Raw genomic sequence first — 14,771 nt, forward strand, 5'->3', positions numbered from 1 at the left:
AGAAAAAGCCTGCTCATATTTAATCCATCTACTGTATATCAGACATCGCTGAGTTCACACTTGGAGTACTATGTATAGTTTTGGTCATGATATTATATTGAAGATATTAGTAAAGAGTGAAAAGATCTACCAGAAAGTTGCCTGAACTTGAAGCCTCAGTTACAAGGAAGGGTTGCACAGACTAGGAATTTATTCCTTAACATAGGAGATTGAGGGCTGACCCCACAGAAGTGTACCAGGTCACGGAAGGGATAAACAGAAACAAAGCACATGATTTTCCCCTCCAGGGAGGAGAGAATAAACCAGGGCATAGGTTTAATATCAAAGGCAATAGATCTGAAAGGGCCATTGGGGCAGATTATTCACACAAAGTAGGGTAAGTATTTGGAACAGCTGCCAGAAATAGTGGTTGAAGCAGGCACATTAGCAACATTTAAAAGCCATCTAGACAAGTACATGATCACGAATTGTTTGGTGGACAACGGGCCAAAAACAAACAGAAAGGACTAACTAGTTATTACAAATGAGTTGGGTCAAGGGCCTGATTTCCTGCTAAACGACTCTGATTTTACATGACTATCTAATGGATCTCATGATTGAAAAGCCAACATACATCTACTCATGTCTAGAAGAACAGATTACTGACAGGGTTTAACTTTAAGAAAAGTAAAACAGATGCCAAATGGATTGAGATTAAACAATAGTTCAACAATAAATCAGGGCTCAACTGCTTACTGTGTAAGACCTGTTGTGGGGTGGATGAAGTCACCGAAGAGACAGAGTTACTGGTAGATACAAAGCAGCTTCTTTATTCGACACAACAAGGTACAGCAGGCATCATACGGATGGAGACGCTTTAGGTAGCCGAAAGTGGGCTCGATATTTGTTTGCTAAACACAAAGGGCAATCCCTATTTACGGAGTTAGAGACAATGCATAGACAATAGAGAGGGATAGGGATAGAGTTTAAGAGTCGCAATGTAATGATGCAGCTCTATAAAACTCTGGTTAGGCCACTCTTGGAGTATTGTGTCCAGTTCTGGTCACCTCGCTATAGGAAGGATGTGGAAGCATTGGAAAGGGTACAGAGGAGATTTATCAGGATGCTGCCTGGTTTAGAAAGTATGCATTATGATCAGAGATTAAGGGAGCTAGGGCTTTACTCTTTGGAGAGAAGGAGGATGAGAGGAGACATGATAGAGGTGTACAAGATAATAAGAGGAATAGATAGAGTGGATAGCCAGCGCCTCTTCCCCAGGGCACCACTGCTCAATACAAGAAGACATGGCTTTAAGGTAAGGGGTGGGAAGTTCAAGGGGGATATTAGAGGAAGGTTTTTTTACTCAGAGAGTGGTTGGTGCGTGGAATGCACTGGTCAGTGGTCAGAAGTCAGTGGTGGAGGCAGATACACTAGTGAAGTTTAAGAGACTACTAGACAGGTATATGGAGGAATTTAAGGTGGGGGCTTATATGGGAGGCAGGGTTTGAGGGTCAGCACAACATTGTGGGCCGAAGGGCCTGTACTGTGCTGTACTATTCTATGTTCTTTCTTTTGAAGCAACATACAAAACATCACACCTTCTCACTTCATCCTTTCCTCCTGACGCCTGCATGTCTGGGTTGGTACTCACAGCCTTTAGGAATGCAAGTTAAATCCACAATACATTTATTTGGTATTTTATGTGCTAACATAGAGGACAATTCATATTTATAAAGTACAGATAAGGCTGTCTTCGAAACTAGCTGTAAACTTCACACTTCCATCCGCAGCGTCTGGGCTAGTATTCCGATATTCATATCTTTTAGGAAATGCATTGTTGTGAACTCAATCTCAAACAGAAGACTGGTGGCCAGAGTCATTTAAGTGTAAATGAATCATCTACCCAAAAACTCACTCTAACAAGACCTACCCTGGTTTGTCCGCCCAAAGTGTAACACCTTACACTTGTCTGCATTATTCATCTGCCATTTTTCAGCCCAATTTTCCCAGTCCTCATCCAACCAGGATGAGGACTAGCCAATCAGGAGAAATGGAATTATGGGGGTATAAATACCACTGGACAAGACATACCCAGGCATCATCCCTGAAGAAGATAGCAGAGATTATCATCGAAATGTCAGTTATAAGCAATTTCTGTACCCGGCTGGAAGCCCGAGAAGAGTTTATTAAGAATTATCCTATTAACAATCTAACATATGACAATTAAACTTGATCTTGAACTGGAGCAGTCCAATCTCTCAAACTGCATTTTGCTGTTCTAAGTAGAGAACACATAGGGAATACTGAATGCTAAATTGGGTGAAGTGTCAGTAAATTACTGCATGCAAGTTACCTCTTGCACACTACTTCAATGAAGTACAACATACCACAAGCTCAATGTTTCATCTCGTGCCAAGACACGCAACAAGCCTCAGGGCTCAACATTGTAGTCATTCATTTCATATAATAAGACTTTCCAGTTTGTATCAGAAGAAATCACCCTGACCATCTAAGAGCAGGAAATGCTAGAGCTGCTTCAGTAAGGAGGGGTGTGGCAACCTGGGATAATAACTGCATCACGCTCAATAGCTGTTGCCTTGCCTGCTTTGTATTTCCAGGATTTCCTGGTTCTGTTTGATTTTTTTTATTTGTTTATAAATTCCTGACCAGATCTAATGTAATGTGACTCAGTATTCTCTCCTCACCTGTGCTGCTTGACCTACAACATTTTCACAGCATTTGCCCTCATTTCAAATTTCCAGCCATTGCTGAAATGTACAGTATATCACACAAATAGTTTTATCATTCCCTCCCCTCCAGTGTTTCTCTCTTCTCTTTTCTCTTGATTTATAGTCTACTCCAACAGATTAGCTTCAATTAACAAAACTACCCTCTCTCCTCATTCAACAATAGCCTATGAAATTCATATTTTCTTGGGAACCATGCTATCTCAGTTGTTTCTTTTGTTCTTATCATCTCTGCCTTCTTCTCAGCAACTTCAAGCATTTTCCCCGTTCGAAAGAAAACCCAGTGAATTGAAACCTACCCGTTTTCTGTAGGTGCCGCCTCATATGCCGAGTTATTTCCTGCATTTTCTGATTTTGTTTCCTATTTCTCAAGCATTGATCTATTGAAAGTAGTTGGTCAGATTTATCAATAGCAATTATGTCTCGTATTTATTATGCTCCCATAACATAGTAAAAAATCCAAAGGTGATTAATGGGAGAGTTATCAAAATGAAATTGCATTTTATACTATAAGGTAGCCAAAAGATTCTTTCAAAAGGTAGGCTTTTTAAGAACAGAAAGGAAGAGAGGCAAAGAAGCTAAAAAAGATCATTCCAAAGCTTAGGAAGTAGAAAGGGAAGATGCCAATGTTCAAGAAAGGATGGGTAAGGCCGGAATCAGCCGAGCATAGTTGTCAAAAGGTTCTATGGCTCAAGAAAGTTACATGTAAAAGATGGGATAAGGCCAATTTGAAAACTGGAATTTAAATATTTAAAGTTTTGCAGGAGTGGGAGCTAGCATAGGTCAATATAGTAAATGAAATTAGTGCAATGAGAAATGAGAATAAATAATTGAAAATTTTGCATAATAAGGGAAGTTAAACTGGGAAATTGGCCAGTACAGCAGTAGTATTTTGTCCTTGAAGGTATTAAATATTTTTTACCTGTATGCAACAGGCTGACAAAAAGAGCAAATATTCATAGAAAACTATGGCACACTTAAAAGAAACAAAAGTAATCTGAAAATGAAAACATGTTGATGAAATTAAAATAAAATGTCAGGAATTCATTCAATCAGAAATGGTAAAGAAAACACACAGTTTTTCTTTTATTCCATGGTCTTTCATAACTCTGATCCAGCTTCGGTTCTAATGAAGGCCCTAGCCTGAACATGAAATAATCTGCTCTCTCCACCAAGTCTGACTTATCTAGTTTGTTTCTGATACTACTGTAATTATTTTACAATTCCCTTAAGTTGTACGTTTCAAATAAATAGTCAAAAGTATGCACTGAATTTTCATTTGACATTAAAATTTTTTAAAATGGTAACAGAAACATATAATCCTTCCTGTTTGCATAAATCAAACTGGTGGAGGAAGTCAGCAGCATCTGTGGGATGAAGGAATTGATAACATTAAAGATCAGGGCCAGGAGTGGAGAGGGAAGACAGCCAGTATAAAGAGGTGAGGGAGCACATTCCAGGCACCCATCACTCTGTGCAAAATAAACTTGACCCACACATCTCCTTTGAACTTAACCCATTTCACCTTAAGTATATGCCTTCGAGTATGAAACATTTTGACACTGAGAAAATTATACCAGCAGCCTTTGCTATGCCTCTCATAATCTTATAAGCATCTATCAGTCTCTCCTCAGCCTCTGCCATTCCTCATCTCTTTTCTAAAGGGACATCTTTGTATTCTGAGGCTGTGCCCTCTGGTTCTCAACTCTCCTACTATTGGAAACATCCTCGTCATGTCCTCTATCTAGGCCCTTCATTCTTCAGGAGGTTTCAATCAGATTCCCACCCTCATTCTTCTAAACTTCAGTAAGTACAAGCTGAGAGCCATCAAAGGCTCCTCATTTTAACCCTTTCAATCCTGGGATATTTCTCATAAACCTCCTCTGAACCGTCTCTAATGCAAGCACAGTGTGGAATTCATTGCCACAGACAGCTGTGGAGGCCAAGTCATTGGGTATACTTAAGGTGGAAATTGAGGGTTCTTGATTAGTTAGGGCATTAAAGGTTATGGGGAGAAGGCAAAAGAATGGGGTTGAGAAGGATAAGAAGTCACCCATGATGGAATAGCAGAGCAAACTTGACAGGACAAATGGCCTTATTGTGCTCCCCTGCCTTATGGTTCTTTATTAGATATGGGGCCCAGCTGCTCACAATACTACAAATATGATCTGACCAACAACTTATAAAGCCTCATTACATTCTTGCTTTTATATTCTAGCCCTCTTGAAATAAATGCGAACATTGAATTTGCCTTTCTTACTGCCAACTCAACTTACAATTTAATACTTAGGAATACTTAAGGATTCCCGAATCCCTTTGCATCTCTGAATTCTGAACTCTTGAACTCAATGCCTCAACTCTCCAAGACAAGCATGTCTGATTACTTCTTTACCACCCATCAACCTCTGCAGCCACTTTCAGGGAGCTATGGACTTAAGGCTGATTTATACTTCTGCATCTACATCGTTGTGAGCATTTATACTTGTGCATTGGTGTGTCTGCATCACTCTGCAATTCACCGCCAAAACGCTAGTTGGCGGTGGGGTTTCTATGCCACTGTGTTGAGTTTCTTTGTGTTAAGTTTCTTTGTGTCCTTCAAACAATGGCGACAAACTGAGCGCGTCATGTTGGAGTTGGAGCTAATAAATGTTGAACAAGAGTTACTTTTATTGAGATTACTGCAAAGCAGAAAAGAGAGAAGACGCCAGAGATGGTGTGTACGACCATTGAACAGATTGAGGCAGAAGGAGGGTGAATTTTCTGTGCTTGTCCGGCCACTGAGAGACATGGACAAGGAAATGCATTTCAAATATCTTTGGATGTCGGCAGGTAGATTTGAGACTTGACGAGAAGAAGCAACCAGAAATGCATAGGAGGAAATGCGATGCTACCAAGCGGACCAATCACAGTTGTTGAGGTCTGCATTGCCACGACACGTAGTTACATTTTTGGGGAGGTGCGCATCAGGCTACGGCGTAGGGTACGCGGCTACGCCATACCTATGGTGTACATTCAACGCAGAAGTATAAATTGGCCTTTAGACTCCCAAGATGTCTCTGTACATCAGCACTGTTAATGGTCTTACATTAAGTGCAAAAGGACAAGTCAAGGTTACTCTCCCAAAGTGCAACACCTCAAATTTGGCAGGATTAAACTCCATCTGCCAATCTTCCACCTTTACCACTATTTCACTTAGCAGATCTATATCCCTGTATCATTTAGCAATCTTTGACACTATCAACAACACCACCAATCTTTGGTATCAACTGCGAACTTACTAACCCACCCATCTACATTTTCACCCAGTTCATTTCATGACACATGCCGGTGATACTAAACCTGATTCTGATTCATTTATGTAAATCACCAACACGAAAGGTCCAGAATGGGATCATTGCAGAACACAAGTCATGGACTTCCAGCTGGTATCATTCTCAGCGACTATTACCCTCTGTCTTCAACGGGCAAGCCAATTATGAATCCAAACAGACAAGTTACCATGGATTCGAAGCATCTTAAACTTCTGGAGGAGCCTCCCTTGACGGAACTTGTCAAATGCCTTGCTAAAAGCAACATCCACAGCTCTACGTTCATCAATCACCATCACCTCCTCAAAAATTGCCATCAAATTAGTAAGACCTGACTTGCCCCAAACAAAGCCATGCTGACTGTCCCTAATTAGCTCATGGTTTTCAAACTGTTCATAAACCCTCTATCTAACAAACCTCTTGAATAGTTTTCCTGCCATTGACATCAGTGTTCACTTTCCAAGATTATCTCAATTTTCTTCTTAAATAATGAAAGAACATTAGCTACTCACTGGTCCTTCATGATCTCTCCTGTGGCCAGAGAGGATACAAAGATCTTGGTCAAGGCTACAGTAATCTCACCTCTTGCCTCTCTCAATAACCTTCTGCATATCTTATCAGAGCTGGGGGACTTAACCGCCTTAATGTTCTTTAATGGTCTAACACTATCACCTCCTTTATCTCAAAATGCTCAGCAAATTAGCACACTCCACTCTGATCCCCACGAGAGGTTTCAGTGGTCCAAGAACCTGCAACCTGCACCCTGCACCAGATACTCAGACACACAATCATCTGCTCTATCTTCATATATCTGCCATAACTAGCAAAAGGCAACAGCAGTATTCCAGAGATACTATCTTTGAGGTATTGCTTTTTGGCCTCTTTCCTAACTCTCTATACTCACTGTGCAGGACCGCTTCCCCCTTTCTACTCACGTTTTTGGGCCAAGTCATCGAGCAACAGAGTATAGATACAAGCTCCTTGGTCCAGTAAGTCATGCTAACCATGGTGCACACAGAAGCTCGTCCCAATTTCCTGCATTCAAACATATCCCTTACCATCCACCTTATCACAATTTCAAACACTTCAATAAACTCACCCTTCAATATTCTATTTTCCAAGGAAAAAAGACCTAGCCTCTGCAACTTCTGTCTAGAACTCAGGCCCTGCTATCATGGCAACAGCCTCAAATCATTACTTCACTCTTTCAAATTAACCATACCTTTCCAATAACAGCATGACCAAAACTGTACACAGTACTCCCAGTGTGGCCTCACCAATGACTTAGATAACTGCAACATAATGTCCCAGTTCCCTTACTCAGTGCCCTGATTAATGATGGTAAGTGTGTTAAATGCCTTTTTCCTCATCCTGTGTACATATGGAGCCACTTTCAACAAACTACACACTTGTACCTCTCAGTCCCTCTGTTCCAGCACACTCCCCAGAGCACAACTATTCATAGTATCAGACCTACACCGGCTTGACCTCTCAAAATACATTACCTCACCCATATCTGTACTGAAATCCATTTGCCACTCCTTGACTCACTCCCCTAAGTGATCAAAATCCCCCTATAATCTGCAATAACCTTTTTTACTATCATCATTTTAAAATTTTGTATCATCCAGAAACTTAGTAATCAAACCTTTTGCATTTGCAATCAAATCAGATTAAAATAACAATAACAAGGGTCCCAATACCGACTCCTATAGTGTATCACTTGTCATCAACCTCCCTTCCAAGAAACAACCTTTTTTTAAATCAATTTTTATGCGTTTCTACATAGAGCTACAGGAAATAAAATCAACAAAATGGCGATTTATACAGTGCAAAGCAAACATGTCCAATATATAATTCATAACAATAAAAAAAGCACCCAAAATAAAATCATGCAAGATTAGTATCCACCCCAGCCTCCCACTGAAAAAAAACCCAGGCCAACTATTTGTGTATTAAAGAAAAAAATTAATCGGAGCATTCAACCCCACAGAGCTGTAAGTATATATAAGAAAAAGGAAAACATAATGCAAGAAACAACCTTCAACAACCACCCCTTGCTTCCTACCTCCAAGCTAATTTGGTATCCACCTAACTTTCCCTGGATTTCATGGAAGCTAACCTTCCAGATCAGCCTACTATGCAGGACTTTGTTAAAGGCCTTGCTGAAGTTCCAGACAGACAACATCCCCAGCCCTATGGTTACCTCCTCAAAAAGACACATGTAGATTCGTCAAGCTCGACTTCCTATAACAAAGGCACGCTGATGGGCAGAAGGAGAGGGAGGATTGGAGTGGGGAGACTGATGCAGGTGGGTGATAGCTGGAAGCAGACAAAGAAAGAAGGCAGATGGAACCAAATGTGGGTAAGGGAGGGTAGATGTGGAGACAGGGGCTGGGTAGAAAAGAAGTAGAGGCACTATGTCCAAGGAATTTCAGAAGGAAATTGTTAATAGGAATCATGATGGGAAAGATGGAACTGGTGTTGGGCAATGTTCTCTCTAATTTGCAATGACCAGTGTGCTCAAAAATTTTGTGCTGTGCAATTTTTTGCCCAGCAACAACATCTGCGCACTGAATAATTTCTTCAATAAAAACAGTACAAGTAAGCCAGTTCTAAGATCTGTGGACAAATCATCGCAAGCTCCACGTTATCAACACTGCTTGCATCAGAAACCAGCAAAAATATGCTTATGTACGATCATGAAATACACTTAACATGCCAACGAGGTAGAGGGTGACAACTTTTTGTGTGCATAGTTTAGCTTCCTTTGTGCGCTCGTAGCACACAATGCACACATTTTAGAGGGAATATTGGTGGTGGAGGGGAAAGGGGGGGGAAGTGTCTCAGAGACAGGAGGTTTAATAGAAACCAGTTTATTTTTCCCCACAGATGTTGTTCAACCCAAGTTCCTTCAGCAGTTTGATTTTCTACTCTTGATAGCGGTATCTGAAGTCTCAAAATATTTCTACAACCCTGTCTCTTTACCAGTGTAAGATCAGCAAATCCTTAAAGTATTCTAATTCAAATACTGGCAATTATAACATTCAAACGGATCTTTTAAATTGAAAATGTATCCAGATACAAAAACATCAAAATCAATATGACATTTTTCAATGCAACAGTGCAAATTTGTTTTGAATGAAGAATTGACTTATAACAAAATATGATACTGACTTAAAATTAAACAATTATTTTTAAGTAAGCAAAAGTCACCAAACGCCGATGTAAAATGATTGATTTTTTCGATGTAGGAGGTTATTAACACTAAGTTATCAACTTGAACCAGAAAAAAAATGAGATGCTGGAAATCTAAAATCGAGCCAAAGTGCTAGAAATAATTAACAAACAAAGCCATACATTCAAATTGATCCATTTCTCTTACCACAGATTTAGCCTGAAGTGCTAAGTACTTCCAGTATTTTCTGCATTAATTTATAATCAACCTGAAACATTACCTTTCAAGAGATGCTGCCCGTTTCCAATATATTGTTTTTGTTACAAGTAAACATTTCAGTTGAAATTGAAGCTTGCAAGTTTCAGTAAACTTATAAATAAGAGTTTAGTCTGAAAACTACATTGCAGAATAAAGGTTAACAGTATACAGGGTAGAGAGAAGTTACAAATACATTGTCTGAACTGAAGTCTTTCAATATGACAAAAGATTGACAGGGCTGTGTTAGATTTTGGGAAACTACACAGACAGACTGGAGATTTAATAGTGTTTAATAAAGAGATTTCTATAGAATACATAAACAACAGGAATTCTGCAGATGCTGGAAATTCAAGCAACACACATCAAAGTTGCTGGTGAACGCAGCAGGCCAGGCAGCATCTATAGGAAGAGGTGCAGTCAACGTTTCAGGCCGAGACCCTTCGTCAGGACTAACTGAAGGAAGGGTCTCGGCCTGAAACGTCGACTGCACCTCTTCCTATAGATGCTGCCTGGCCTGCTGCGTTCACCAGCAACTTTGATGTGTGTTGCTTCTATAGAATACATAGTAAGATCACATTCATCCAGGTCTCAGATGGCAATGAGGAGGCATACAAGATTGAGGTCGATTATCTGGTAGTCTAATCTTGCAGCAACAACCTCGTACTCAGTGTCAGCAAGGCCAAGAAATTGATTGCAGTCTTCAAGAAGGGGAAGTCGGGAATACACATTCCAGTCCTAACTGCAACACACATCAAAGTTGTGAATAGCAGTGATAAAGGTAAGCAGTATTAAGTTCCTGGCTGTCGACATCTCAGAGGACTGGTCCTATGCCCAACATATTGATGTAATCATGAAGACCACATGTCAGAAGCCCTACTTTGCTAGGAGTTTGAGAAGATTCGGAATGTCACCACCGAAGACTCCTGCAAATGTCTGTAGATGTTGGTGCGGAACATTCCGATTGTTTACATCACTGCCAGGTATGGAGGCTCCGTTTCACAGGAGTAAAAAAGTTGCAGAGGCTTATTGACTCAGCAACCTCCATTGTGGGCATAACGCTCCCTGACATGGAGGACATCTTCAAGAGGTGATGCCTCAATAAGGGCCCTCACTATCCAGGACATGTCTTCTTCTACTTACTACCATCATGACCTACACTCATTATTGAAGAAACAGCTTCTACCCCTCCATCAGATTTCCAAACAGTCCACAAACACTAACTCCTTATTCCTTTTGTTTTGCAATATTTATTCCTTTTGTGATTTATGGTAATGTTTGTCTCTCTACTGTACTGCTGCCAAAGGAACAAATTTCACGTCATATATCAAAGTAATAATATGCTGCCTGACTTACTGAGTTCCTCCAGCATTTTGTGTGTGATAATACATTTGATTCTCAGCAGTGAAATCAGTCAGAAGATTTAAAATAAATTCCACGTCCAAGAACGCTTATCGAAACAAAAATCAGGGAAGCACTAAAGTCAGTACCTGTGAGTACTAGTAAGAGACATTTATGATGAGTAGTTGATTCGTTGTAAATATAATGATATGCCGCAAACTTCTAGGATTTCTACAATTTGATCACAGCAGCTAGAAACATTTTCCGTATACTGCAGGTCAAAAGCAACACTAGAAATAAAAGAGTGAATAATCCATAAATCCATAAAGATGAGCTCACCTTTTCTCCCTGCACTTCGCTCCTACTCTCTTGATCCGGATTAGGGTGAACTTCGTTTGTATTTCTGTGTTCATCCCGCAAGAACTGTTTCGAAGCTTTCTTTTTGGTCTTGAGGTTGATGTATGTTCCAGATTTCTTCATTGCTCAGCAGTCAACACCCCCCCCCAACTAATTTAAGCACATGTATATATAAAACAACCAACAAAAAAAGCTGACTATTCTCCTTCAAAGAAAAGAGGCGAATCTATTCTCCAGGCCACAACTGGTAGAGATACATCTTTGGAAGGATGATCCAAGTTTACTTTTAAAACAAAGAAGCGGGAAAGGGAAAAAGCGTTTTGGGAATTGGCCGAGAGAAGGAATGAATGAATTAATCAATGAATGCACAACGGCTTTCAGCGGGTGACGAGATGCAGGCACCCGCCACGCTCGGGCATCTTTCCCTTGTTCCAGGACTGAGAGCCGCTCTCACTCAGGACCAACAGACGGCAGAAAGTGAAGAAGTTCGAGCGTCACTGCTGTTGCGGTTAAAATTAAGCCATATCCAGGGCGTGCAGGGCCCCGCTCCACGCTTGCCACCAGTCTCCTTCGTACCCGCTCCAGCCTCAATTCAAGACGCTGTTACCGGTGAGAAGCCGCTGCCCCAACTGCCGCTGACACCAACTGATCCGCTGTCAGCATCGCCGCATTCACCGTCGTCCCGAAAACATGCCGCGTCCCACGCCAGCCGCAATGCGACGGACATATCAACCCGGCTGATGACAGTGATGATGAGACTTAATTTATTATTGTTGTTGTTTTACTCCCTTTCAACAGAACTCACTTCCGGTTGTTGGCGCACTTGACCTTTAGGCCGGAAGCACCGCTAGGGGGCGGGCGCGCGCGGGAGGTGCGGGAGCGCTTATCTGGTCTGGGACAGGTGGGTGGGCTGGGACGTGTGGGTGGCAGTTTTCTCATCTTAACATTGAAGTTCTCGAATTGATTATTTGGTTGGTTGAAAGTCATCCCATTGCATCATTTTAAAGTTGTGCTGCTATGTTGGCTAGTCATCATAAATGAAAGATGGTAAATGTCTGATCCCATTGTTGTTTGATGAATCTTGTTTTGAGCAAATTGGCAATGTTATTGAGGTGGAGGCACATCATCGTCTTAGAAGTACCTACTGAGGTCTGCAGATCTTTATACTGTATAGAACTGCCACAGATAATCCTAACTGATGGCTCATCAGTTAATTCTTTCCAGAAATTTCAGATGAGAAATGAGACTAATTCAGATGAGACTAATTTAAGGGAACATGCAAAATTACAGTCTTGACAGTGAACTCTCTTTCTTCTTCGATGGTCCCTCAGTTTTGATGATGACTTGCCTCCATTGGAGATTCATGAAATCAAAAGGGATAGATAAAGTCTGTGCAGGGTCTACAGACACTGTCACTGATAAGGAGAAGAGGAATTTAATTTGGTTTGTTAAATAAGTTCTGTGCCCCTCTGTTCCTTTTCTTGTTTTCAGTGTCCTTCAATGGAAGTCAAAGGTGTCTTTCTTCAATGCACCTTCACCTGTTTCAGCTTATTGGCTAGAGAGTCCCATGAGTCTAAGAATATTACATTTTTGGAAGGAAGGATTGAGATCATCTGTCATCTCTTGCACTTCCATAAAAGTGTGGTTAAGTTTAGAAGCCACTGTCTGACCTATGTGAATAGTTAACATTATCAGGGAATCTATCTCAAGACAGTACAACTTTCTGAAAAGCCAATCGACCTCAAACTTCTCTGGCATCTGGTCCTGCCTTCTCATGTGCAGTCATGAAACAGCACACCCGGATGCCTTCACTACCATTGCAGTAGATTTCAACCAGGCCAGTTTGAAGAGGGCTCTGAACAACTACCACCAACATATCACCTGTGGATCTAACTGAGCCAACAAACTTGATCACTGTTATACCACCATCAAGAACACTTACTGCGCTATCCCACACCCACATTTTGGAAAATCCAGTCACCTGGCTGTACTTCTACTCCCAACATATAGGCAGAGAATCAAGACCACAGCACCAGTGGTGAGGACCAAGAAGGTATGGTCAAAGGAGACAGAGGAGCACTTTTAAAACTGCTTTGAGTCAGTGGAATTCACAATATTCAAAGAATCATTTTTGAATTGAAATGAATAGGCCATAGTTGTCACCAACTTTGTCAAGACCTTTACCTTCAAGAACATACTGAACATACCCAAGCCAAAATCTGTAGATGAACCAGAACCAGGAGATTCATAGTCTGATAAATCTATGGCATTCAAGACCAGTGATCCAGAATGATACAAGAAGTCCAGGTACAACCTACCGGAAAGCTATTTTAACAGTGAAAAAACAAATTGATTGAAGTTCGAGATGGAATTGGATGCATGTCAGCTCTGCCAGGGTTTGCAGGCAATTACTTGCAACAGGGCAAAACCTTTCATCATGAATGGCTGTGATGATCAAAGTTCAAAGTCTGCAGCATCTGGTGACCCTGTGATCTCTGTTGTGGAGGCCGATGTCAGAACATCTATCAAGAAGGTCGAACCCTCGCAAATATCAGGCTCTGATGATATTCCTGATAGGGCATTGAAAACGTGTGCCAACCAACTGGCAGAAGTGTTCAAAGATGTATCGTATAGCCTCCATTATAATAAGGGACTACTTTATGTTTTAGTAACGTGTCGTTGCATTCACTGTTAGGTGCGTATTGATCTGTATGTGTGTGCTGAGTTCGGACTGTTTGCCAGTAAAGAACCATGAAACTTAGCTCCCGTCTCCAGCATTTTTATTAATAACATTGTTGTGTAACCAGGCCACGTACACAACAAATTGGCGACGAGGTTAATGAACCTATATCTTATCAGAATGCAGTGTTTTAGTTGATAATGACACTCGGAGAAAAAGCGCAAGGTACGAGCCATGGAGTGGGAGAAGAAGGCAGAGCGAGGCCGTGACTCCGAAAGGAAGCAGGAGCACAGCCACGGTCGGGAACGTTGGGAGACCAAGAGACACAGTCGGAGCCGCAGCATGTCCAGGCAAGACCACAGCCGGCGCTGACTCCCAGGGCTGAGGGTCTGCCTGCCCCACACATCTAGACGGAGTGCGCTCATGGCGCTAGCAAAAAGGACACGTGAGTCAAAAAGAAAACAAGGGGAAAATGGGGCTAAATTAACATAACAAAGATGGCGATGATTGGAACCATTACAGCATTTGATAATGGCATTGAAGACTGGGCAACTTACATTGAGAGAGTGGAGTTACAGTGGCATGCAAAAGTCGGACACCCCTGTTCAAAATTTCTGTTACTGTGAATAGTTAAGCGAGTAAAAGATGAACTGATTTCCAAAAGTCATAAAGTTGAAGATGACACATTTCTTTAATATTTTAAGCAAGAAAACTTTTTTATTTCCACCTTTTACACTTTCAAAATAACAAAAAAAGTTTGGGCACCCTGCATGGCAGTACTTAGCAACACCCCCTTTGGCAAGTATCACAGCTTGTAAACTCTTTTTGTAGCCAGTTAAGAGTCTTTCAATTCTTGTTTGGAGGATTTTCGCCCATTCTTTCTTGCAAAAGGCTTCTAGTTCAGTGAGATTCTTGGGCCATCTTGC

At 41.2% G+C, this 14,771-nt stretch overlaps 1 protein-coding gene across 4 annotated transcripts in view; it reads right to left on the reverse strand.

Moving 5' to 3' along the window:
* The window catches only part of mast2 (microtubule associated serine/threonine kinase 2), a 457,841-nt gene extending 445,854 nt beyond the window's left edge, over positions 1–11,987 (reverse strand). For all 4 annotated transcript variants that reach the window (XM_063064394.1, XM_063064393.1, XM_063064392.1 and 1 more), the window contains exon 1: positions 11,148–11,987. In XM_063064394.1, coding sequence (XP_062920464.1) covers positions 11,148–11,288 — 141 coding nt within the window. In that variant the 5' untranslated portion in view covers positions 11,289–11,987. The remainder of the gene's footprint in view (positions 1–11,147) is intronic.
* Positions 11,988–14,771: the final 2,784 nt, after the last annotated feature.

This window comes from Mobula hypostoma, chromosome 12 (genome assembly GCF_963921235.1).
Source record: "Mobula hypostoma chromosome 12, sMobHyp1.1, whole genome shotgun sequence".
Classification (NCBI taxonomy): domain Eukaryota; kingdom Metazoa; phylum Chordata; class Chondrichthyes; order Myliobatiformes; family Myliobatidae; genus Mobula; species Mobula hypostoma.